At 50.1% G+C, this 24,532-nt stretch overlaps 1 protein-coding gene across 1 annotated transcript in view; it reads right to left on the bottom strand.

Moving 5' to 3' along the window:
- Positions 1–203: 203 nt before the first annotated feature.
- Positions 204–24,532, bottom strand: part of CA9 (carbonic anhydrase 9) — a 283,599-nt gene continuing 259,270 nt past the window's right edge. The window contains exons 5-6 of the mRNA XM_063926458.1: positions 9,741–9,833; positions 204–317 (exon numbers count right to left, since the gene is read on the bottom strand). Of these exons, the coding sequence (XP_063782528.1) occupies positions 204–317; positions 9,741–9,833 (207 nt within the window). The remainder of the gene's footprint in view (positions 318–9,740; positions 9,834–24,532) is intronic.

The raw sequence follows: 24,532 nt of genomic DNA, 5'->3' as shown, positions 1-24,532 counted from the left end.
CTAATACAGTGTGTCGACCATATGAGTGACCATTGTCATGTCGACCATTTGAACCTGTCAACCTTAGGCACTGCCGACCTTCTATATGTTGACGTTTGTATCTGTCGACCTAATGCATGTCCACCACATGGGCTCTATTTACTATCGACCTATGATCCGGATCCCGCAGTCACTAATGTCAGTGATGGACATACAGTAAATGGTTAAACATTCTGTGCAATTAGATACATGGACAGGACGTTGCACTCACCGGCCTCTCTCACATCTCTCAGGTACGACAGAAGGTGGCCATACGGCTCATTGTCATCAGGTCCTTCCTGCAATGGAGAATAACAGGTGAAGTTAAAGCCCACCAGCTGTGACCTTCCTGCAATGGGGAATAACAGGTGAAGATAAAGCCCACCAGCTGTGACCTTCCTACAATGGGGAATAACAGGTGAAGATAAAGCCCAACAGCTGTGACCTTCCTGCACTGGGGAATAACAGATGAAGATAAAGCCCACCAGCTGTGACCTTCCTACAATGGGGAATAACAGGTGAAGATAAAGCCCAACAGCTGTGACCTTCCTGCACTGGGGAATAACAGATGAAGATAAAGCCCACCAGCTGTGACCTTCCTACAATGGAGAATAACAGGTGAAGGTAAAGCCCACCAGCTGTGACCTTCCTGCACTGGGGAATAACAGGTGAAGATAAAGCCCACCAGCTGTGACCTTCCTGCAATTGGGAATAACAGGTGAAGATAAAGCCCACCAGCTGTGAACTTCCTACAATGGGGAATAACAGATGAAGATAAAGCCCACCAGCTGTGACCTTCCTGCAATGGGGAATAACAGGTGAAGATAAAGCCCACCAGCTGTGACCTTCCTACAATGGGGAATAACAGGTGAAGATAAAGCCCACCAGCTGTGACCTTCCTGCAATTGGGAATAACAGGTGAAGATAAAGCCCACCAGCTGTGACCTTCCTGCAATTGGGAATAACAGGTGAAGATAAAGCCCACCAGCTGTGACCTTCCTGCACTGGGGAATAACAGGTGAAGATAAAGCCCACCAGCTGTGACCTTCCTGCACTGGGGAATAACAGGTGAAGATAAAGCCCACCAGCTGTGACCTTCCTGCAATTGGGAATAACAGGTGAAGATAAAGCCCACCAGCTGTGACCTTCCTGCACTGGGGAATAACAGGTGAAGACAAAGCCCACCAGCTGTGACCTTCCTGCACTGGGGAATAACAGGTGAAGACAAAGCCCACCAGCTGTGACCTTCCTACAATGGGGAATAACAGGTGAAGATAAAGCCCACCAGCTGTGACCTACCTGCACTGGAGAATAACAGGTGAAGATAAAGCCCACCAGCTGTGACCTTCCTGCACTGGGGAATAACAGGTGAAGATAAAGCCCACCAGCTATAACCTTCCTGAAATGGGGAATAACAGGTGAAGATAAAGCCCACCAGCTGTGACCTTCCTGAAATGGGGAATAACAGGTGAAGATAAAGCTCTCCAGCTGTGACCTTCCTACAATGGGGAATAACAGGTGAAGATGAAGCCCACCAGCTGTGACCTTCCTACAATGGAGAATAACAGGTGAAGATAAAGCCCACCAGCTATGATCTTCCCGCAAAGAGGAATGACAGGAGAAGACAAAGCCCACCAGCTGTGACCTTCCTGCAATGGAGAATAACAGGTGAAGACAAAGCCCACCAGCTATGATCTTCCCGCAAAGAGGAATGACAGGAGAAGACAAAGCCCACCAGCTGTGACCTTCCTGCAATGGAGAATAACAGGTGAAGATAAAGCCCACCAGCTGTGACCTTCCTGCAATGGAGAATAACAAGTGAAGATAAAGCCCACCAGCTGTGACCTTCCTACAATGGGGAATAACAGGTGAAGATAAAGCCCAACAGCTGTGACCTTCCTACAATGGAGAATAACAGGTGAAGATAAAGCCCACCAGCTGTGACCTTCCTACAATGGGGAATAACAGGTGAAGATAAAGCCCACCAGCTGTGACCTTCCTACAATGGAGAATAACAGGTGAAGATAAAGCCCACCAGCTGTGACCTTCCTACAATGGAGAATAACAGGTGAAGATAAAGCCCACCAGCTGTGACCTTCCTACAATGGAGAATAACAGGTGAAGATAAAGCCCACCAGCTGTGACCTTCCTGCAATGGGGAATAACAGGTGAAGATAAAGCCCACCAGCTGTGACCTTCCTACAATGGGGAATAACAGGTGAAGATAAAGCCCACCAGCTGTGACCTTCCTGCAATGGGGAATAACAGGTGAAGATAAGGCCCACCAGCTGTGACCTTCCTGCACTGGGGAAGACTAAGCCTACCACCAGGGCCGGTTCTAGCCCTCTTGACGCCCCTGGTGAAAATAGGGGCATGGTTTCATAAAGGGGCGTGTTCAGTTGTGCCCCTGTTTGTGCCCCCTAGTTGCACCGCTTACAAAAAAAATAAAATAATTAATTAATACTCACCATCCCCACTCCTGATTCCTGACCGCTGCTGCCCTCTGTCTCTGCCCGCCGGCGCCGCTCCTCTGATCTATGAGAGAGACGTCATAACGTCTCTTCCATAGCACCGCATAGGCACTAGAGGTCAATCATGACCCCTAGTGTCTATGTGCCAGTCCCGCAATGCCATGCGCGATGATGTTATCGCGCATGGCACAGCACCAGGGGGCACCACCAGTAGCGGATCTTGCCACAGCGCCCTCTGGAAGGTGGCACCCTGGGCAAAAATCCCGTGTGCCTGTAGCAAGATCAGCTACTGCACACCAGCTATGACCTTCCTGCAATGGGGAATAACAGGTGAAGACAAAGCCCACCAGCTGTGACCTTCCTGCAATGGGGAATAACAGGTGAAGACAAAGCCCACCAGCTGTGACCTTCCTGCAATGGGGAATAACAGGTGAAGACAAAGCCCACCAGCTATAACCTTCCTGCAATGGGGAATAACAGGTGAAGACAAAGCCCACCAGCTATGATCTTCCCGCAAAGAGGAATGACAGGAGAAGATAAAGCCCACCAGCTGTGACCTTCCTGCAATGGAGAATAACAGGTGAAGATAAAGCCCACCAGCTGTGACCTTCCTGCAATGGAGAATAACAAGTGAAGATAAAGCCCACCAGCTGTGACCTTCCTACAATGGGGAATAACAGGTGAAGATAAAGCCCAACAGCTGTGACCTTCCTACAATGGAGAATAACAGGTGAAGATAAAGCCCACCAGCTGTGACCTTCCTACAATGGGGAATAACAGGTGAAGATAAAGCCCACCAGCTGTGACCTTCCTGCAATGGGGAATAACAGGTGAAGATAAAGCCCACCAGCTGTGACCTTCCTGCAATGGGGAATAACAGGTGAAGATAAAGCCCACCAGCTGTGACCTTCCTGCAATGGGGAATAACAGGTGAAGATAAAGCCCACCAGCTGTGACCTTCCTGCAATGGGGAATAACAGGTGAAGATAAAGCCCACCAGCTGTGACCTTCCTGCAATGGGGAATAACAGGTGAAGATAAAGCCCACCAGCTGTGACCTTCCTGCAATGGGGAATAACAGGTGAAGATAAAGCCCACCAGCTGTGACCTTCCTGCAATGGGGAATAACAGGTGAAGATAAAGCCCACCAGCTGTGACCTTCCTGCAATGGGGAATAACAGGTGAAGATAAAGCCCACCAGCTGTGACCTTCCTGCAATGGGGAATAACAGGTGAAGATAAAGCCCACCAGCTGTGACCTTCCTGCAATTGGGAATAACAGGTGAAGATAAAGCCCACCAGCTATGATCTTCCCGCAAAGAGGAATGACAGGAGAAGACAAAGCCCACCAGCTGTGACCTTCCTGCAATGGGGAATAACAGGTGAAGATAAAGCCCACCAGCTGTGACCTTCCTACAATGGGGAATAACAGGTGAAGATAAAGCCCACCAGCTGTGACCTTCCTGCAATGGGGAATAACAGGTGAAGATAAAGCCCACCAGCTGTGACCTTCCTACAATGGGGAATAACAGGTGAAGATAAAGCCCACCAGCTGTGACCTTCCTGCAATGGGGAATAACAGGTGAAGATAAAGCCCACCAGCTGTGACCTTCCTACAATGGGGAATAACAGGTGAAGATAAAGCCCACCAGCTGTGACCTTCCTGCAATTGGGAATAACAGGTGAAGATAAAGCCCACCAGCTGTGACCTTCCTACAATGGGGAAGACAAAGCCTACCACCAGGGCCGGTTCTAGCCCTCTTGACGCCCCTGGTGAAAATAGGGGCATGGTTTCATAAAGGGGCGTGTTCAGTTGTGCCCCTGTTTGTGCCCCCTAGTTGCACCGCTTACAAAAAAAATAAAATAATTAATTAATACTCACCATCCCCACTCCTGATTCCTGACCGCTGCTGCCCTCTGTCTCTGCCCGCCGGCGCCGCTCCTCTGATCTATGAGAGAGACGTCATAACGTCTCTTCCATAGCACCGCATAGGCACTAGAGGTCAATCATGACCCCTAGTGTCTATGTGCCAGTCCCGCAATGCCATGCGCGATGATGTTATCGCGCATGGCACAGCACCAGGGGGCACCACCAGTAGCGGATCTTGCCACAGCGCCCTCTGGAAGGTGGCACCCTGGGCAAAAATCCCGTGTGCCTGTAGCAAGATCAGCTACTGCCCACCAGCTATGACCTTCCTGCAATGGGGAATAACAGGTGAAGACAAAGCCCACCAGCTGTGACCTTCCTGCAATGGGGAATAACAGGTGAAGACAAAGCCCACCAGCTGTGACCTTCCTACAATGGAGAATAACAGGTGAAGATAAAGCCCACCAGCTGTGACCTTCCTACAATGGGGAATAACAGATGAAGATAAAGCCCACCAGCTGTGACCTTCCTGCAATGGGGAATAATAGGTGAAGACAAAGCCCACCAGCTATAACCTTCCTGCAATGGGGAATAACAGGTGAAGACAAAGCCCACCAGCTATAACCTTCCTGCAATTAGGAATAACAGGTGAAGACAAAGCCCACCAGCTATGATCTTCCCGCAAAGAGGAATAACAGGTGAAGATAAAGCCCACCAGCTGTGACCTTCCCGCAATGGGGAATAACAGGTGAAGATAAAGCCCACCAGCTGTGACCTTCCTGCACTGGGGAATAACAGGTGAAGATAAAGCCTACCAGCTATAACCTTCCTGAAATGGGGAATAACAGGTGAAGATAAAGCCCACCAGCTGTGACCTTCCTACAATGGAGAATAACAGGTGAACATAAAGCCCACCAGCTGTGACCTTCCTGCAATGGGGAATAACAGGTGAAGACAAAGCCCACCAGCTGTGACCTTCCTGCAATGGGGAATAACAGGTGAAGACAAAGCCCACCAGCTGTGACCTTCCTGCAATGGGGAATAACAGGTGAAGATAAAGCCCACCAGCTGTGACCTTCCTGCAATGGGGAATAACAGGTGAAGATAAAGCCCACCAGCTGTGACCTTCCTGCACTGGGGAATAACAGGTGAAGATAAAGCCCACCAGCTGTGACCTTCCTGCACTGGGGAATAACAGGTGAAGATAAAGCCCACCAGCTGTGACCTTCCTGCAATGGGGAATGACAGGTGAAGATAAAGCCCACCAGCTGTGACCTTCCTGCAAAGATGAATGACAGGTGAAGATAAAGCCCACCAGCTGTGACCTTCCTACAATGGGGAATAACAGGTGAAGATAAAGCCCACCAGCTGTGACCTTCCTGCACTGGGGAATAACAGGTGAAGATAAAGCCCACCAGCTGTGACCTTCCTGCAAAGAGGAATAACAGGTGAAGATAAAGCCCACCAGCTGTGACCTTCCTGCACTGGGGAAGACAAAGCCTACCACCAGGGCTGGTTCTAGCCCTCTTGACGCCCCTGGTGAAAATTGGGGCATGGTTTCATAAAGGGGCGTGTTCAGTTGTGCCCCTGTTTGTGCCCCCTAGTTGCACCGCTTGCAAAAAAAATAAAATAATTAATTAATACTCACCATCCCCACTCCTGATTCCTGACCGCTGCTGCCCTCTGTCTCTGCCCGCCGGCGCCGCTCCTCTGATCTAAGAGAGACGTCATAACGTCTCTTCCATAGCACCGCATAGGCACTAGAGGTCAATCATGACCCCTAGTGTCTATGTGCCAGTCCCGCAATGCCATGCGCGATGACGTTATCGCGCATGGCATAGCACCAGGGGGCACCACCAGTAGCGGATCTTGCCACAGCGCCCTCTGGAAGGTGGCACCCTGGGCAAAAATCCCGTGTGCCTGTAGCAAGATCAGCTACTGCCCACCAGCTATGACCTTCCTGCAATGGGGAATAACAGGTGAAGACAAAGCCCACCAGCTATAACCTTCCTGCAATGGGGAATAACAGGTGAAGATAAAGCCCACCAGCTGTGACCTTCCTGCAATGGGGAATAACAGGTGAAGACACAGCCCACCAGCTATGATCTTCCCGCAAAGAGGAATGACAGGAGAAGACAAAGCCCACCAGCTGTGACCTTCCTGCAATGGGGAATAACAGGTGAAGACAAAGCCCACCAGCTATAACCTTCCTGCAATGGGGAATAACAGGTGAAGATAAAGCCCACCAGCTGTGACCTTCCTGCAATGGGGAATAACAGGTGAAGACAAAGCCCACCAGCTATGATCATCCCGCAAAGAGGAATGACAGGAGAAGACAAAGCCCACCAGCTGTGACCTTCCTGCAATGGGGAATAACAGGTGAAGACAAAGCCCACCAGCTATGTCCCTCTGACAGAGGCAATGAAGATGGGTTGGGAAGGTCTATGGGAAGAGGACCAGAGAGACCTAAGGTGAAAATAACTGGACATGGCAGTTTCCACCAAACCTCATAACAGATTCCTATGATGTGCTAGCTATTTGTTGGTTCTGTAGTTCCTCACTCCTCATCCTCTTGCATATCCTGCGTTCTGTGGTTATTGGGGCTGTGGCCGGAGACCATGGCGGCCACATGATCAATGGTGGTCATGGCACATAAGCGGTTATCCCTTAAGTGCCCAGCGCCATTTTAAGGACAACTGTTGCTAGGCACCATATTTGAAATGTACTTACGGCGCTGGGTGCGGACTGTTTAAAAATATGTTTAATAATGTGTTTTAACATGTCATATGTAGTGCTCCGTGCACAATTGTAGGATCGCCTGTTTAAATGTATTTATATTAAAGATATGGTCACATATATTTTAAAGGGGAAAATAAATGCACTTACTAGTGTGTGTGTGTGTGTATGTGTGTATGTATGTGTGTATGTGTGTATGTGTGTATGTATATATATATATATATATATTTTAGGAATGGAGTACCTGGAACTCAGGGGAGTATGCGACCACTGGGGAGTTCCAGTACTCACCGGTAAAGCTGCAGCTACAGTAGGTTTGAGGTTAGCAGCATCTCGTGCTCTACTCCTGGAACCATTACCTCTCTTAGTGGTCGGATGGTGCCTGCGGTGCTAAAGTTCTTGTGCCCACGGCAGCAGCGTTTGAATGGGCAAATTAGGTCCGCCCAAACTCCGATGCCCCCCGGTCTTAGTAAGTGACAATGCACCACCCGAGACTGTGAGTGAGTAAGGGGGAACCTAACTAACCCTGCAACACCAATGCACGGCACGAGTGATAATGAGACCAACAATGGTTTCAGATGTTATAAGCAAATAAACAGTGAGAGCAACAATGCTCAGAGATGTTAAAGATAAAAATATAAACAAAGAACTATTAGTGTGGATTCTCCCAAAAACCTGAACACCGGCTGCAAGATCTGGTTAAGAATCGATCAGGCAAAGTCTACAGGTCACAGCACAACACAGGTAGGATCTCCAACGAGCTGATAGGGATCAGGAACAGGTTTGCAGGAAGCTAACCAGGAATATACAGGTACAAAACCCTACTTCTATCACCAGCTCAGGATGCAGGGCCAGCTGTGTAATAAAGGAAGCATGCCCCAATCAGGATAGCTGGAAGCCAGGCACAAGGTAATGGCCTAATTACTGGCAGGTGAGACTGAACACATAGGAAACAGGCTGCAATTACACAGACTCACCACAGGTGGCCAACAACAGTACTCTAAACAAGTACATGAGAAATCCTGGCATGCAAACAGAAATATAACATAAAATACATGAGCAAAATGCAACCAGGAATGAGCCACTACCATGGCTCATAACAATATGTCTGAACAAGCGTCCCCTAGCTTCCGTGACTAGGAAATGGCATGCTAATTGCCGTCTCCTAGCAGATGTGTGAATGACAAAACCTTTTGATGTCGGACCGGGCACGGCAGGTAATGGCTGAGTGTGAGAGTTCCTTAGACAAAGGCGTTAATCACAAGAGGGAATTCCTTATCCCTTATGTAAAGTGGTATGGGTTTGGAACCTTTATTTATGTAGCTGGTTTAATTGATATAAGAATCCTGAATGGTATAAGCTGGAAGGAAATCAAATACAAACCGTATTTTGAAGCTATGTGATAAATAGTGAATGTTAAACTGCCAGGCGGTAGGAATTGGAGTTTACATGAGACCAAACTTTGTCTGTGTGACAGGAAGGAGGAAATTGCTTCATGCACTTATATCCTTTTAAAATGTAATTTTATTTATATTTTGTAAGATATCCTGATTGGATGGAAAGGACACGGGGGGGGGGGGGGGGGGATGCATTGTGGTTTTACTGTATAAAAAGAGGATGCCTGTGAGCTCCAGGTGTATTATACCATTTTCTTCTGCTGTAACATCTTGTTGTATTGCTGTTGCCCCTAGCAATAGGGAAGAGTCTTTTTTTTTTTTTTTAAGACTATTTGAGCAAATAAACATCATCTGCCTCAAGACGGCCGCTTCATCTTGTGACCTGCAGGGTTAGGCAAAATCTGGCTCCGTTTTCCGGCTGTCCAGGGTGTAACCAGCATCTCGAAGCTCCGCCTCCAGCCAGCTACCGGTAGAGGCCTAGTCAAGCGACTAGTGGGGATTCGTCAACATCACACAGGTGTGGTAAGACAGTGTGTCGATGCATACAGAGCAGAACCGTGGTTCCGGACGCCACGGCTACAAGGAGTCTGGGGGTGGCAGCATAGTACAAACCCACTGCGCAATGGGTGGAGTCAGTAACAGATGGTTACTGATAGTAAGCGGGAATCCCCTATGTGGCCAGGTCCTGTGTGACCTAAAACTCTATTCTGTGACTGGGGACGGGACACAAAGTGGTGAGGGCTCTCATACGGGACTGTCCGGTCACAGGGGCTGCCTCATCTCATATATGGCTTGTGTGATGAGATGGTACCCAGGATATGTACAAGACTGTCATACAGGTATGTCTCCAGCGAGAACCAGGCTTTCTCTCCTTATAAGGAACAAACTTCAGCTCAACTGTTCTGACAGGCAGGGGTGAATCTAGGGGTTCAGCCACCCCTAGGCACAACATTATCGGTCATCCCAGTCCTGTTACTGCCCCCTTCATGTTTGGGCCTTGCGACTACCAAAGCAGCACCCACCTCACCTTCCCCTCCACCACACGTTACTGACCACTTCCCCCTCCTCCCTCATCAGTTACAAAATAAAAAAGGCATAATGACCAAAAAAGGATCACCTGGCCTCATCTGGCCATCAGCCTAGCAGGTGCGTACTGGGAAATCCACCACTGCTCACAGGGCTACAAAACAGGCCTAAATGAAGGTTCACAAACCCCAAAAGACTTCCCAGAGTACTGTTAAATGACCACTTACCTCTATGAAGGCTGCCAACACTGCAAGACCTCCTGGTTGAGTTATGGCATCATCCAAACTCTCATACTCGGTGGAATAATGGACCACATGAATCTAAGGAGGGAGATCAATATCGATATTATCCTAGGACAGTCTTTTACAACCAGGAAACCCTATAATCTATACATTTATGGTGGGCGTACATATTGCAATTATCTAGCCAATCTGCCATACTATATATCATTGTATAGTGTATGTACATGACAAACATAAAAAAAATCTGTGGTCACACATGCCGAATCAACCTCCATGTCTGTAAGATGCAATCTATATATTTTAAAATCTCTATTTGTAAAGGAACATGGCCGGCAAAGAAAAAGTACATACAACAAAACAATGTATCAAAATCAAACAGTACAGAGTTGCATATAGGCAGAAGTGCATAGTGATACGTGTAACAATAGAGCTATGGTGCAAGGTATGGTTCCAAAGGCTCTGAAACGGTAATATGCGGGACACAAAGAAAATAAATTGTCGCCAAACTACCTAGTCTTCATATTTGTGGGGAATCAAAATGTGTTACCCAGCAACATCTGCTCATTCCACAATGGATTACAATGAAAAGAAACAGGATTAGGGGAGGGGGGGGGGGGAGGGGAGGGGGTGCACCAGGCAGCGGATTCATAAGGCACTGAAAATTTAACCGGGTTTAATAGAGCATGTAAAGGCAACAACCGTTCTCATATTCTAGAAGAAGGGTCAAACCAGGGCTGGAAGGGTTCTATGAACATGAGAGTACAAAGGGGCCCAGACGTCACGGAATTCTATCATTCTGTCAGTATATTACATGGGAGCAGTGATATTAGTGTCCGGGATCACCTTGCACAATGCGATTACATCGGGTGAATGTATTATCATGCACCGTCAGGAACGGGCCCGTCCTTGGGCTGTGCTATAAGGACTGTTGGGGCTTCTGCACATGTGCTATACACAGAATCCATTACCTACGGAGCATTCTGGCGGAACCGGCTGGAACCCGCTGGAACTACAGGCGCAATGTGTAGCGGTCAGGCTACAATGTGCTAACGCCATCTTCAGATAGCGGAGAGATCTGCTGCAGACTCTCAGTGACACACTCACCGGATACTTAAGATTTGCACTTAACCCCTGAAAATGGGTGTTTTTCGGGGATTAAGCCACAAATCTACATTAAGCGGCCCCTAACATTGGTATGTATGGATGTCTTACAAACCAGCTGTTAAGTATCTGACCACTATTGATCATCCAGATTCCTCCCCAGACCAGTCTCCCACACTACTGTAGCTCCAGTGGCTCTTTTACTAAGAGGGGGACCCTGCCAATATGGACTACAGGATAGAAATAGCACCCTCATAACCAGAGATGCTCAAATGGGCAAACTTCCCTCAGTTCCGTGACTTACTGAGGGATTTAAAATAAAAGTAGTGAAGTGTAAATGTGCAGATTGGTGTTTGTAGTAAAGGGACAAAGTCTCCAACAACATGTAGATCTGTAGAGATACCTACAGCAACCCGGGGCACCTGTAGACCCACACACCCTAGAGGGAACTGAGGGTGTCTCCAGAGCATACTTGCCTACCTGACCCTCTCCATGAGGGAGAAAATGCTCTGTTCCTGGACTTTCCTGGTAATGTATGATTGCCATCACCTGTGGTGAAACACCTTTCTTATCAATGAACTAGCTCACCACAGGTGATGGAAATCATACATTACCTGGAAAGTCCAGGAACAGAGCATTTTCTCCCTCATGGAGAGGGTCAGGTAGGCAAGTATGCTCCAGAGGGGTGTCAGTGGGGGTGGCTATGGAGCTAATTCTAATCGCAGGATTACTCAGTCCCAAATGCACCAAATGTGCCCAGGCAGCTCTCTAGGGAGTCATGGGAACCCCCCCCCCCCCCCCTTCAAGGCCCCAATCAAGGTGGAAAACAATTGATCATACAATTTAATTCTTTGAATACTGAGACATATAAGAGATTTCTGTCACTAGAGGAAATCAAACTTTACTTCCAATAATTTAGAAAAAGAGAAAAGTGCAAAGACCAAAGCCTCCAATTCTGATTCTTTGACCTTATACCCAGAGTATGTACCATACAAGGCTTCTTCAGCCTCCACGTTGGGGAGTGAGGTCAGGGGGAGGAGAGGATCAACAATACGTCACTTTAACACCATGCAATTTTTCACTCTCCAAGGCTTGATAAATCTGGACCTAAGTCTGTAAATATGTGAGACCAAATGAACCTATATTATCTGGAGCTTGTCCAGAGGCACAAAGCCTACCTGCTCTGCACCCTCTGGAGCTGGTCTAGAGGCATGGAGCCTACCTGCCCTGCATCATTTTGAGCTGGTCTAGAGGCACGGAGCCTATCTGCTCTGCATCATTTTGAGCTGGTCTAGAGGCACGGAGCCTACCTGCTCTGCATCATTTTGAGCTGGTCTAGAGGCATGGAGCCTACCTGCTCTGCATCATCTGGACCTAGTCTAGAGGCATGAAGCCTACCTGCTCTGCATCATCTGGAGCTGGTCTAGAGGCACAAAGCCTACCTGCTCTGCCTCATCTGGAGCTGGTCTGGAGGCACAAAGCCTACCTGCTCTGCCTCATCTGGAGCTGGTCTGGAGGCACAAAGCCTACCTGCCTTGCCTCATCTGGAGCTGGTCTAAAGCACAAACCCTACCTGCCCTGCATCATCTGAAGCGGGTCTAGAGGCACAAAGCCTACCTGCTCTGCATCATCTGGAGCTGGTCTAGAGGCACAAAGCCTACCTGCCCTGCATCATCTGGAGCGGGTCTGGAGGCACAAAGCCTACCTGCCCTGCCTCATCTGGAGCTTGTCTGGAGGCACAAAGCCTACCTGCTCTGCATCATCTGGAGCGGGTCTAGAGGCACAAAGCCTACCTGCCCTGCATCATCTGGAGCGGGTCTAGAGGCACAAACCCTACCTGCTCTGCATCATCTGGAGCTGGTCTAGAGGCACAAAGCCTACCTGCCCTGCATCATCTGGAGCTGGTCTAGAGGCACAAAGCCTACCTGCTCTGCATCATCTGGAGCTGGTCTAGAGGCACAAAGCCTACCTGCCCTGCATCATCTGGAGCGGGTCTAGAGGCACAAAGCCTACCTGCTCTGCATCATCTGGAGCTGGTCTAGAGGCACAAAGCCTACCTGCCCTGCCTCATCTGGAGCTGGTCTAAAGCACAAACCCTACCTGCTCTGCATCATCTGGAGCTGGTCTAGAGGCACAAAGCCTACCTGCTCTGCATCATCTGGAGCTGGTCTAGAGGCACAAAGCCTACCTGCTCTGCATCATCTGAAGCGGGTCTAGAGGCACAAAGCCTACCTGCTCTGCATCATCTGGAGCTGGTCTAGAGGCACAAAGCCTACCTGCCCTGCATCATCTGGAGCGGGTCTAGAGGCACAAAGCCTACCTGCTCTGCATCATCTGGAGCTGGTCTAGAGGCACAAAGCCTACCTGCCCTGCATCATCTGGAGCTGGTCTGGAGGCACAAAGCCTACCTGCCCTGCCTCATCTGGAGCTGGTCTAAAGCACAAACCCTACCTGCTCTGCATCATCTGGAGCTGGTCTAGAGGCATGGAGCCTACATGCCCTGCATCATTTTGAGCTGGTCTAGAGGCATGGAGCCTACATGCCCTGCATCATTTTGAGCTGGTCTAGAGGCATGGAGCCTACATGCCCTGCATCATTTTGAGCTGGTCTAGAGGCACGGAGCCTACCTGCTCTGCATCATTTTGAGCTGGTCTAGAGGCATGGAGCCTACCTGCTCTGCATCATCTGGACCTGGTCTAGAGGCATGAAGCCTACCTGCTCTGCATCATCTGGAGCTGGTCTGGAGGCACTGAGCCTACCTGCTCTGCATCATCTGGAGCTGGTCTGGAGGCACAAAGCCTACCTGCTCTGCCTCATCTGGAGCTGGTCTGGAGGCACAAAGCCTACCTGCTCTGCCTCATCTGGAGCTGGTCTGGAGGCACAAATCCTACCTGCCCTGCCTCATCTGGAGCTGGTCTAAAGCACAAACCCTACCTGCTCTGCATCATCTGGAGCTGGTCTAGAGGCACAAAGCCTACCTGCCCTGCATCATCTGGAGCTGGTCTAGAGGCACAAAGCCTACCTGCCCTGCATCATCTGGAGCTGGTCTGGAGGCACAAAGCCTACCTGCCCTGCATCATCTGGAGCTTGTCTGGAGGCACAAAGCCTACCTGCTCTGCATCATCTGGAGCTGGTCTAGAGGCACAAAGCCTACCTGCCCTGCATCATCTGGAGCTGGTCTGGAGGCACAAAGCCTACCTGCCCTGCCTCATCTGGAGCTGGTCTAAAGCACAAACCCTACCTGCCCTGCATCATCTGGAGCTGGTCTAGAGGCATGGAGCCTACATGCCCTGCATCATTTTGAGCTGGTCTAGAGGCATGGAGCCTACATGCCCTGCATCATTTTGAGCTGGTCTAGAGGCACAAAGCCTACCTGCTCTGCATCATCTGGAGCTGGTCTAGAGGCACAAAGCCTACCTGCCCTGCATCATCTGGAGCTGGTCTGGAGGCACAAAGCCTACCTGCCCTGCATCATCTGGAGCTTGTCTGGAGGCACAAAGCCTACCTGCTCTGCATCATCTGGAGCTGGTCTAGAGGCACAAAGCCTACCTGCTCTGCACCAGTACAATAAGTTGCTGGAGATACAAATGTAGTATTTTTGTACATAATATCAGACCAGCATTGATCAGGGAAATTGGCAGATAACTAGCACCACATGTGATTTGGGAATTACAATAATGATCGACTTAAGGGTGTCAATATGAAGACTTTCCCCATGTAGAAAAAAAAAAGGAGCAACCAAGTAAGGGGATAATACCCCTAAAAGAGACTTGTAATAAGAAGCAAAATGGCTGTCTGAGCCTGGGGACTTAGATGATTTTTGGGATTTCTAGTTCCTCAGCTGTTATCAGAGAGCCCCTATAGTGTTAGGTAATGCAGCCCCATTTTTTGTGATTGGTTGTTTATGACAAAGCAGTTGCTAGGTGTTTTTTTCCAAGGGACCTTGTCCATCAGTATTTGTGGGTGTAGGCTTCAGTGCATATAAAAGCTTGGGTCATGTGCTTCATACTTCCTCTTGCCCAGGGCCGGACTGGCCATCTGGCACTTCTGGCACATGCCAGAAGGGCCGATGGCCAGGTGGGCCGGTCTGGCAGCTGCAACCCCTCCCTCTTGACACTCCCACCTCCTCGCTGCGGCCGCTGTGCTCCGCGGAGAAGTCCTCTCAGCTTTCGTCCCACCTTCCCAGAATGCCGATGGAGGTGCGACGTCATCGCGGACAGCATTCTGGGAGCAGCCGCAGTGATGGGAAAAGGCCGGGGAGCAGCAGCAGCAGCCGCCCAACATGGCGTGTACTACACGCGAAGGACCATGTCTGCTGCCTGCCTGAGCCCCTGAGGAGGAGTCCCGCCACCATGCAGATCCCGGCCCCAGCAGCAGCACACACATGGCCAGCTGCAGCATCAGCACTGCAGGGAGAGTTCTGTCCCCTGGCCAAGGTGAGTGCGAGTGTATACATGCACTGGCTGATTCCTCCCTCTCTCTATCTCTCTGTCCTCTCCCCCCCCCCCCCCAACTCTCTCTCTCTCTCTTTTGTCCTCACCTCTTTTGTTCTCACCCCCCCCTCTCTCTTGTTCTCACCCCCCCCTCTCTCTTGTTCTCACCCCCCCCTCTCTCTTGTTCTCACCCCCCCTCTCTCTTGTCCTCACCTCCCCCTCTCTCTTGTCCTCTCCTCTCTTTTGGTCTCACCCCCTCTCTTGTCCTCTCCTCTCTTTTGTTCTCACCCCCCCTCTTGTCCTCACCTCTCTTTTGTTCTCACCCCCCCCCTCTTGTCCTCACCTCTCTCTTTTGATCTCACCCCCCCTCTTGTTCTCACTTCTATCTCTTTTGTCCTAACCCTCTCTCTGTCTCTTCACCTCTCTTTTCCTCACCCCTCTCTCCCATCCACACCCCTCTCTCCCATCCACATCCCTCTCTCCCATCCACATCCCTCTCTCTTTTTTGTCCCCACCCCCTCTCTTTCTTTTGTCCCTACCCCCTCTATTTTTTGTCCACACCCCCCTCTCTCTTTCTTTTGTCCTCACCCCCTCTTTTTTGTCCCCACCCCCTCTCTTTTTGTACACCCCCACACTCTCTTTGTTTTGTCCTCACCCCCTCTTTCTCTATCGTCCTAGTGGATGCTGGGGTTCCTGAAAGGACCATGGGGAATAGCGGCTCCGCAGGAGACAGGGCACAAAAAGTAAAGCTTTAGGATCAGGTGGTGTGCACTGGCTCCTCCCCCTATGACCCTCCTCCAAGCCTCAGTTAGGTTTTTGTGCCCGGCCGAGAAGGGTGCAATCTAGGTGGCTCTCCTAAAGAGCTGCTTAGAAACTGCAGCTGTGCGCCATTGCTCTCAGCACACTTCACACGGCAGTCACTGAGGGTGCAGGGCGCTGGGGGGGGCGCCCTGGGCAGCAATGAAAATCCTTTTTTTGGCAAAAAATACCTCACATATAGCCTCCAGGGCTATATGGAGATATTTAACCCCTGCCAGAATCCATTTTTAAGCGGGAGACGAGCCCGCCGAAAAGGGGGCGGGGCCTATCTCCTCAGCACACAGCGCCATTTCCTCACACAGTTCCGCTGGTCAGGAAGGCTCCCAGGCTCTCCCCTGCACTGCACTACAGAAACAGGGTTAAATCAAGAGAGGGGGGGCAAAATTTGGCGAAATTGTGATTTTATAAAAGCAGCTATAAGGGAGCACTTATTATAAGGCTATCCCTGTAAAATATAGCGCTTTGGTGTGTGCTGGCAAAACTCTCCCTCTGTCTCCCCAAGGGGCTAGTGGGGTCCTGTCCTCTATCAGAGCATTCCCTGTGTGTGTGTGCTATATGTCGGTACGTGTGTGTCGACATGTATGAGGACGATGTTGGTGAGGAGGCGGAGCAAATTGCCTGTAATGGTGATGTCACTCTCTAGGGAGTCGACACCGGAATGGATGGCTTATTTATGGAATTACGTGATAATGTCAACACGCTGCAAGGTCGGTTGGCGACATGAGACGGCTGGCAAACAAATTAGTACCTGTCCAGGCGTCTCAAACACCGTCAGGGGCGTTAAAACGTCCTTTTACCTCAGTCGGTCGACAGACACAGACACGGACACTGATTTCAGTGTCGACGGTGAAGAAACAAACGTATTTCCCTTTAGGGCCACACGTTACTTGTTAAGGGCAATGAAGGAGGTGTTACATATTTCTGATACTACAAGTACCACAAAAGAGGGTATTATGTGGGATGTGAAAAAACTACCTGTAGTTTTTCCTGAATCAGATAAATTAAATGAAGTGTGTGATGATGCGTGGGTTCCCCCCGATAGAAAATTATTGGCGGTATACCCTTTCCCGCCAGAAGTTAGGGCGCGGTGGGAAACACCCCTTAGCGTGGATAAGGCGCTCACACGCTTATCAAAACAAGTGGCGGTACCATCTACGGATAGGGCCGTCCTCAAGGAGCCAGCTGACAGGAGGCTGGAAAATATCATAAAAAGTATATACACACATACTGGTGTTATACTGCGACCAGCGATCGCCTCAGCCTGGATGTGCAGAGCTGGGGTGGCTTGGTCGGATTCCCTGACTAAAAATATTGATACCCTTGACAGGGACAGTATTTTATTGACTATAGAGCATTTAAAGGATGCATTTCTATATATACGAGATGCACAGAGGGATATTTGCACTCTGGCATCAAGAGTAAGTGCGATGTCCATATCTGCCAGAAGATGTTTATGGACACGACAGTGGTCAGGTGATGCAGATTCCAAACGGCACAAAGGTGTATTGCCGTATAAAGGAAGAGGAGTTATTTGGGGTCGGTCCATCGGACCTGGTGGCCACGGCAACTGCTGGAAAATCCACCGTTTTTACCCTAAGTCACATCTCTGCAGAAAAAGACACCGTCTTTTCAGCCTCAGTCCTTTCGTCCCTATAAGAGTCATATCTGCCCAGGGATAGAGGAAAGGGAAGAAGACTGCAGCAGGCAGCCCATTCCCAGGAACAGAAGCCTTCCACCGCTTCTGCCAAGCTCTCAGCATGACGCTGGGACCGTACAGGACCCCTGGATCCTACAAGTAGTATCCCAGGGGTACAGATTGGAATGTCGAGACGTTTCCCCCTCGCAGGCTCCTGAAGTCTGCTTTACCAAGGTCTCCCTCCGACAAGGAGGCAGTATGGGAAACAATTCACAAGCTGTATTCCCAGCAGGTGATAATCAAATTACCCCTCCTACAACAAGGAAAGGGGTATTATTCCACACTATATTGTGGTACTGAAGCCAGAAGGCTAGGTGAGACCTATTCTAAATCTAAAAAATTTGAACACTTACAAAGGTTCAAATCAAGATGGAGTCACTCAGAGCAGTGATAACGAACCAGGAAGAAGGGGACTATATAGTGTCCCGGGACATCAGGGATGCTTACCTCCGTGTCCCAAATTTGCCCTTCTCACTAAGGGTACTTCAGGTTCGTGGTACAGAACTGAACAAAAAATGGGACAGGTATTGCGCCAGGTCAAGAGACCCTCAGGCAATAGCTGTGGACGTTCTGGTAACACCGTGGGTGTACCAGTCGGTGTATGTGTTCCCTCCTCTGCTTCTCATACCTAAGGTACTGAGAATTATAAGACGTAGAGGAGTAAGAACTATACTCATGGCTCCGGATTGGCCAAGAAGGACTTGGTACCCGGAACTTCAAGAGATGCTCACAGAGGACTTATGGCCTCTGCCGCTAAGAAGGGACTTGCTTCAGCAAGTACCATGTCTGTTCCAAGACTTACCGCAGCTGCGTTTGACGGCATGGCGGTGGAACGCCGGATCCTAAGGGAAAAAGGCATTCCGGAAGAGGTCATTCCTACCCTGGTCAAAGCCAGGAAGGAGGTGACCGCACAACATTATCACCACATGTGGCGAAAATATGTTGCGTGGTGTGAGGCCAGGAAGGCCCCACGAAGAAATTTCAACTCGGTCGATTCCTGCATTTCCTGCAAACAGGAGTGTCTATGGGCCTCAAATTGGGGTCCATTAAGGTTCAAATTTCGGCCCTGTCGATTTTCTTCCAGAAAGAATTGGCTTCAGTTCCTGAAGTCCAGAAGTTTGTCAAGGGAGTATTGCATATACAACCCCCTTTTGTGCCTCCAGTGGCACTGTGGGATCTCAACGTAGTTCTGGGATTCCTCAAATCACATTGGTTTAAAACCAGTCAAATCTGTGGATTTGAAGCATCTCACATGAAAAGTGACCATGCTCTTGGCCCTGGCCTGGGCCAGGCGAGTGTCAAATTGGTGGTTTTTTTCTCAAAAAAGCCCATATCTGTTTGTCCATTCGGACAGGGCAGAGCTGCGGACTCGTCCCCAGTTCTCTCCCTAAGGTGGTGTCAGTGTTTCACCTGAACCAGCTTATTGTGGTGCCTTGCGCCTACTGGGGACTTGGAGGACTCCAAGTTGCTAGATGTTGTCAGGGCCCTGAAAATATAGGTTCCAGGACGGCTGGAGTCAGGAAAACTGACTTGCTGTTATCCTGTATGCACCCAACAAACTGGGTGCTCTTGCTTCTAAGCAGACTATTGCTAGTTGGATGTGTAATACAATTCAGCTTGCACATTCTGTGGCAGGCCTGCCACAGCCAAAATATGTAAATGCCCATTCCACAAGGAAGGTGGGCTCATCTTGGGCGGCTGCCCGAGGGGTCTCGGCTTTACAACTTTGCCGAGCGGCTACTTAGTCAGGGGCAAACACGTTTGTAAAATCCTACAAATTTGATACCCTGGCTAAGGAGGACCTGGAGTTCTCTCATTCGGTGCTGCAGAGTCATCCGCACTCTCCCGCCCGTTTGGGAGCTTTGGTATAATCCCCATGGTCCTTTCAGGAACCCCAGCATCCACTAGGACGATAGAGAAAATAAGAATTTACTTACCGATAATTCTATTTCTCGGAGTCCGTAGTGGATGCTGGGCGCCCATCCCAAGTGCGGATTATCTGCAATACTTGTACATAGTTACAAAAATCGGGTTATTATTGTTGTGAGCCATCTTTTCAGAGGCTCCGCTGTTATCATACTGTTAACTCGGTTCAGATCACAGGTTGTACAGTGTGATTGGTGTGGCTGGTATGAGTCTTACCCGGGATTCAAAATCCTTCCTTATTGTGTACGCTCGTCCGGGCACAGTATCCTAACTGAGGCTTGGAGGAGGGTCATAGGGGGAGGAGCCAGTGCACACCACCTGATCCTAAAGCTTTACTTTTTGTGCCCTGTCTCCTGCGGAGCCGCTATTCCCCATGGTCCTTTCAGGAACCCCAGCATCCACTACGGACTCCGAGAAATAGAATTATCGGTAAATAAATTCTTATTTTTTTGTCCACACCCCCTCTCTTTCTTTTGTCCTCACCCCCTCTTTTTTTTTTTCCTCACCCCCTCTCTTTCTTTTGTCCTCACCTCTCTTTTGTCCTCACTCCCCCTCCCTCTAGTCCTTACCTCTCTCTGTCTTTCTTGTCCTCGCCTCTCTCTTTTGTTCTCACCCCCCCTCTTGTCCTCACCTCTCTCTATCTCTCTTTTGTCCTCACCCTCTCTCTTTTCCTCCCCCCTCTCTCCCATCCACATCTCTCTCTTTCTTTTGTCCTCACCCCCTCTCCTTCTTTTGTCCTCACTCCCCCTCTCTCTAGTCCTCACTTCTCTCTCTTTTATCCTCACCTCTCTCTCAGCTTTACCACCTCTTTTGCCCTCACTTCTCTATCTCTTGTTTTCACCCCCCTTTTGCCTCACCCCTCTCTCTTTCTATCGTCATAGCACATAGCATTCTGGGAGCGGCTATGGGGGAAAGAAGTCCTAGGAGCAGCAGCACGATGTCCGCCCACAATCACCCAGTTTACAGCCTGCCTGAGCCCCTGGCCCTGAGGAGGAGACACGCCACCCATGCAGTCCTGGAACCCGGCCACAGCAGCACCACAGCACATGGTCAGCTGCAGCATCAGCACTACAGGGAGAGCGCTGCCTCCCACCAAGGTGAGTATGGGTATACCCATGCCATGGATGTCTGTCTCTCATTCTCTCTCTATTGTTCTCACCCTCTCTCTCTCTGTCCTCACCTCTCTCTCACTCTCTTGTCCCCACCTCTCACCCCATCCCTCTCTCTTGTCCTCACCTCTCTCTCCCGTCCTTTGTCTCCTGCCCTCACCTCTCATTTTCATCCTCACCTGTCTTTCTCATGCCCTCACCCCTCACTCTCTCTCAAGTCCCGACCTCTCTCTCTGTCTGCACCTTTCTCACACTGTCTTTTGTCATCACCTTTCTCTCTCTATCTCGTCCTCACCTCTCTTGTCCTCACCTCCCTCCCTCTCTTTCTTGTCCTTGCCTCTCTCTCTTTCTTGTCCACACCTCTCTCACGCACTCTCTCTCATTCTCACCTCTGTCTCTCCTGTCCTCACCTCTTTTACTCTCTTCTGTCCTCACCTCTCTCACTCTCTCTCTCTCGTCCCCACCTCTCTTTTGCACTCCCCTCTCCCTCTCTCTCATGCCCTCACCTCTCTCTCAGGCCTTGACCTCTCTCCTACTTGTCCTCACCTCTCTCTCTCTCTCTCTCTCTCGTCCTCACCTCTCGCGCTCTCTCTCTCTCTTCTCCCCACCTTTCTCTCTCTTGTCCCCACCTCTCTCTCTCTTGTCCCCACCTCTCTCTCTCTTGTCCTCACCTCTCTCTCTCTTGTCCTCACCTCTCTCTCTCTCTCTCTCGTTCTCTGTTTGGCTTTAAAATATAGATTGCCTTGCTCTAGATGGGCGTACAGTGAGGAGCTAAACTGGACAGACCTGTGCGCTCAGTCCTTCTCTGCACCTCCGCCAGCTCCCACAGCCTTCTCCTCCACACCATCTACGAGGCACACAGCCTCCTCCGCCCCGCGCCGATCACAGCCTCCTCATCCACCACAGCATCCTCTGCTAAATAGGTAATCTTACCCTGCTGCCTTTCACTCTCTCTAGTCTCTACTGTATGCCCTTGCTGTCCCTCTCTCTATCACTCTCCCTGTCCCTATGTCCTTACTGTCACTCTCCCTGTCCCTCCGTCACTCTCCCTGTCCCTCCGTCACTCTCCCTGTCCCTATGTCCTTGCTGTCACTTTCCCTGTCACTCTCCCTGTCCCTCTGTCACTCTCCCTGTCCCTATGTCCCTGCTGTCACTTTCCCTGTCCCTCTGTCACTCTCCCTGTCCCTATGTCCCTGCTGTCACTTTCCCTGTCCCTCTGTCACTCTCCCTGTCCCTATGTCCCTGCTGTCACTTTCCCTGTCCCTCTGTCACTCTCCCTGTCCCTATGTTCCTGCTGTCACTTTCCCTGTCCCTCTGTCACTCTCCCTGTCCCTATGTCCCTGCTGTCACTTTCCCTGTCCCTCTGTCACTCTCCCTGTCCCTATGTCCCTGCTGTCACTTTCCCTGTCCCTCTGTCACTCTCCCTGTCCCTATGTCCCTGCTGTCACTTTCCCTGTCCCTCTGTCACTCTCCCTGTCCCTATGTCCCTGCTGTCACTTTCCCTGTCACTCTCCCTGTCCCTATGTCCCTGCTGTCACTTTCCCTGTCCCTGCTGTCACTCTCCCTGAATTTTGTCTCATTCCATGTGGCATAATGTGAATTTCGGCTCGTTCAGTGTGCTACAATGTGAATTTCGGCTCATTCCGTGTGCTGTAATGTGAATTTTGGCTCACTCAGTGTGCTATAATGTGAATTTCGGCACATTCTGTGTGATATAATGTGAATTTCGGCTCATTTTGGGTGCTGTAATGTGAATTTCGGTTCATACCGGGTGCTATAATGTGAATTTCGGCTCATTCTGTGTGCTACAATGTGAATTTCGGCTCATTCTGTGTGCTACAATGTGAATTTCGGCTCATTCTGTGTGCTATAATGTGAATTTCGGCTCATTCTGTGTGCTATAATGTGAATTTCGGCTCATTTTGGGTGCTGTAATGTGAATTTTGGTTCATACCGGGTGCTATAATGTGAATTTCGGCTCATACCTTGTGGTATAATGTGAATATTGACTCATACTGTGAAAGAGGCGCCAGTACTAGATAGTATAAGGGGTCCTACTATTGTGGTGCATAATTTGAATATGGGGTATATGGTGTGGTAAACTACACTGAAGGACACGCCCCCTTTTGAGTGACCACGCCCCCTTTTCCGGAGCTTAATTACAACCTTCACTTTTCCATACCCCCACTTAAAAATTTCCACTTCAACCACTGGTTGTGTGTATTTTAATAGAGAATGATGTACCCTTGTATGTTGTTATAATATTAATTATATTTGTAAGAGCATAGACTAAGAAGTAGGAGGAGTCAGGAATACTAAGGGGAGGAGTCGCCGAGGTGGGCCTGTGTGCTTCAAAAATGCCAGGGCCTATTTTTAGTCCCAGTCCGGCCCTGCTCTTGCCATTTGGACAGCTAAGTACCACTGTCTCTGTGACTGCTCAATTATTACATTGGTTTCATTTCCATTCCCTTCTGTTGCTTATTGTCCCTCATTATTTGATAAATCCCCCTTATTCTGCCTCCGCTCTCCCACCCTCTCCTTTGTCTTTTGCCTGTTTGAACTCCCCGTTGCCCCGCCATGCCACGTTCTTGGTGGTCCGCTTTCCCCCCACCCACCCCCGGTTGGAGGATGTGGCTCAGCCCCTTGCTGCGGCTGGATGGCGGCGGTCTCAGGTTCGCATCTTGGCCTCGGAGGCCGGGATGCCCGCGGCTTTAGGTGCCTCCAGCCCGGTGTCTGCTTCGATTACCCGCTCCCCAGCTGCGGCGCCTGGTGGTGGACGTTGCTCACCGGTGATGTCTGCTTGATCAGGGTCGCGCACGGTGGGGGGGGGGGGGTGGCGCCGCGGGCTGGTATCTCCGTCTGCTGGTGTCACTTACCTGCCAGCTGCGCCACATGTCAGGGACCCCTGCTTTTTCTATGATGGCTGTGCTGTGCTGCCCCCACTCTTGACTTCCTCAGGGGTTCATACTAGGGTGATTTTGTTTATTATTTGTCTGGAATTCCTTCTTTTCTCTCTTCCCCACGGCTCACATCAGCACGGTCTGCCTTTGTTGGCGGCTCCTGTTTTTTTGTTTTTGTTCCCCCTTACTTAATGGGTTCTGCCTCTGGGGTTCAACCCACATGGTACTTTAGCAGGCCACGTAATTCGTTGCAACCCCCCCTGCCTTCTGCCTTTGGCCCTCCCCCCAGTTTCCAGTGGGTGGTGCCCTCCCCCCCTTCCGCCTTTGCCTTCTGTTGGTTGTGTTGTTACGTCGGCTCTAACCTGGTTTGTTCCCCCTAAGTGTGCAGTTTCCAGAGTCGTCAGGAACGCAGAGTCGGGGTCCATGGGTCAGAGCCGGGAGAAGATCCGGTGTCGGTGTCTGCTGGAGATGATAGGATGGGATCGTCGTCAGCTGGAGTGGTTCCAGGTCCTTCAGGTACCGGTGAGCATGCTGTTACTTCTTCTTGTTCCTCTAGCACTTCTTCTTCTAGTTCTTCTAGTAGTGTTTCCTCTGGTTTCACCAGGCGCCCGCGTAAGTTGGCCAAGCTCATTGCGCGTCGCGCAGCTACAGGAACTAGGTCAGACTGGGTGCCTGTGGCTGCGGTTATGTCGGCTCCCCCATGCTTTGCTGAAATGTTCATGGTGCCATTATGGTGGTTACCAGATGGTCAGGAAACGGTTGAGGGAAAGATTAGGAAGGGTTCGTAGGTGGA

Source organism: Pseudophryne corroboree, chromosome 1, assembly GCF_028390025.1.
Source record: "Pseudophryne corroboree isolate aPseCor3 chromosome 1, aPseCor3.hap2, whole genome shotgun sequence".
Lineage (NCBI taxonomy): Eukaryota > Metazoa > Chordata > Amphibia > Anura > Myobatrachidae > Pseudophryne > Pseudophryne corroboree.
This window is presented reverse-complemented; position numbering and strand designations above follow the sequence as displayed.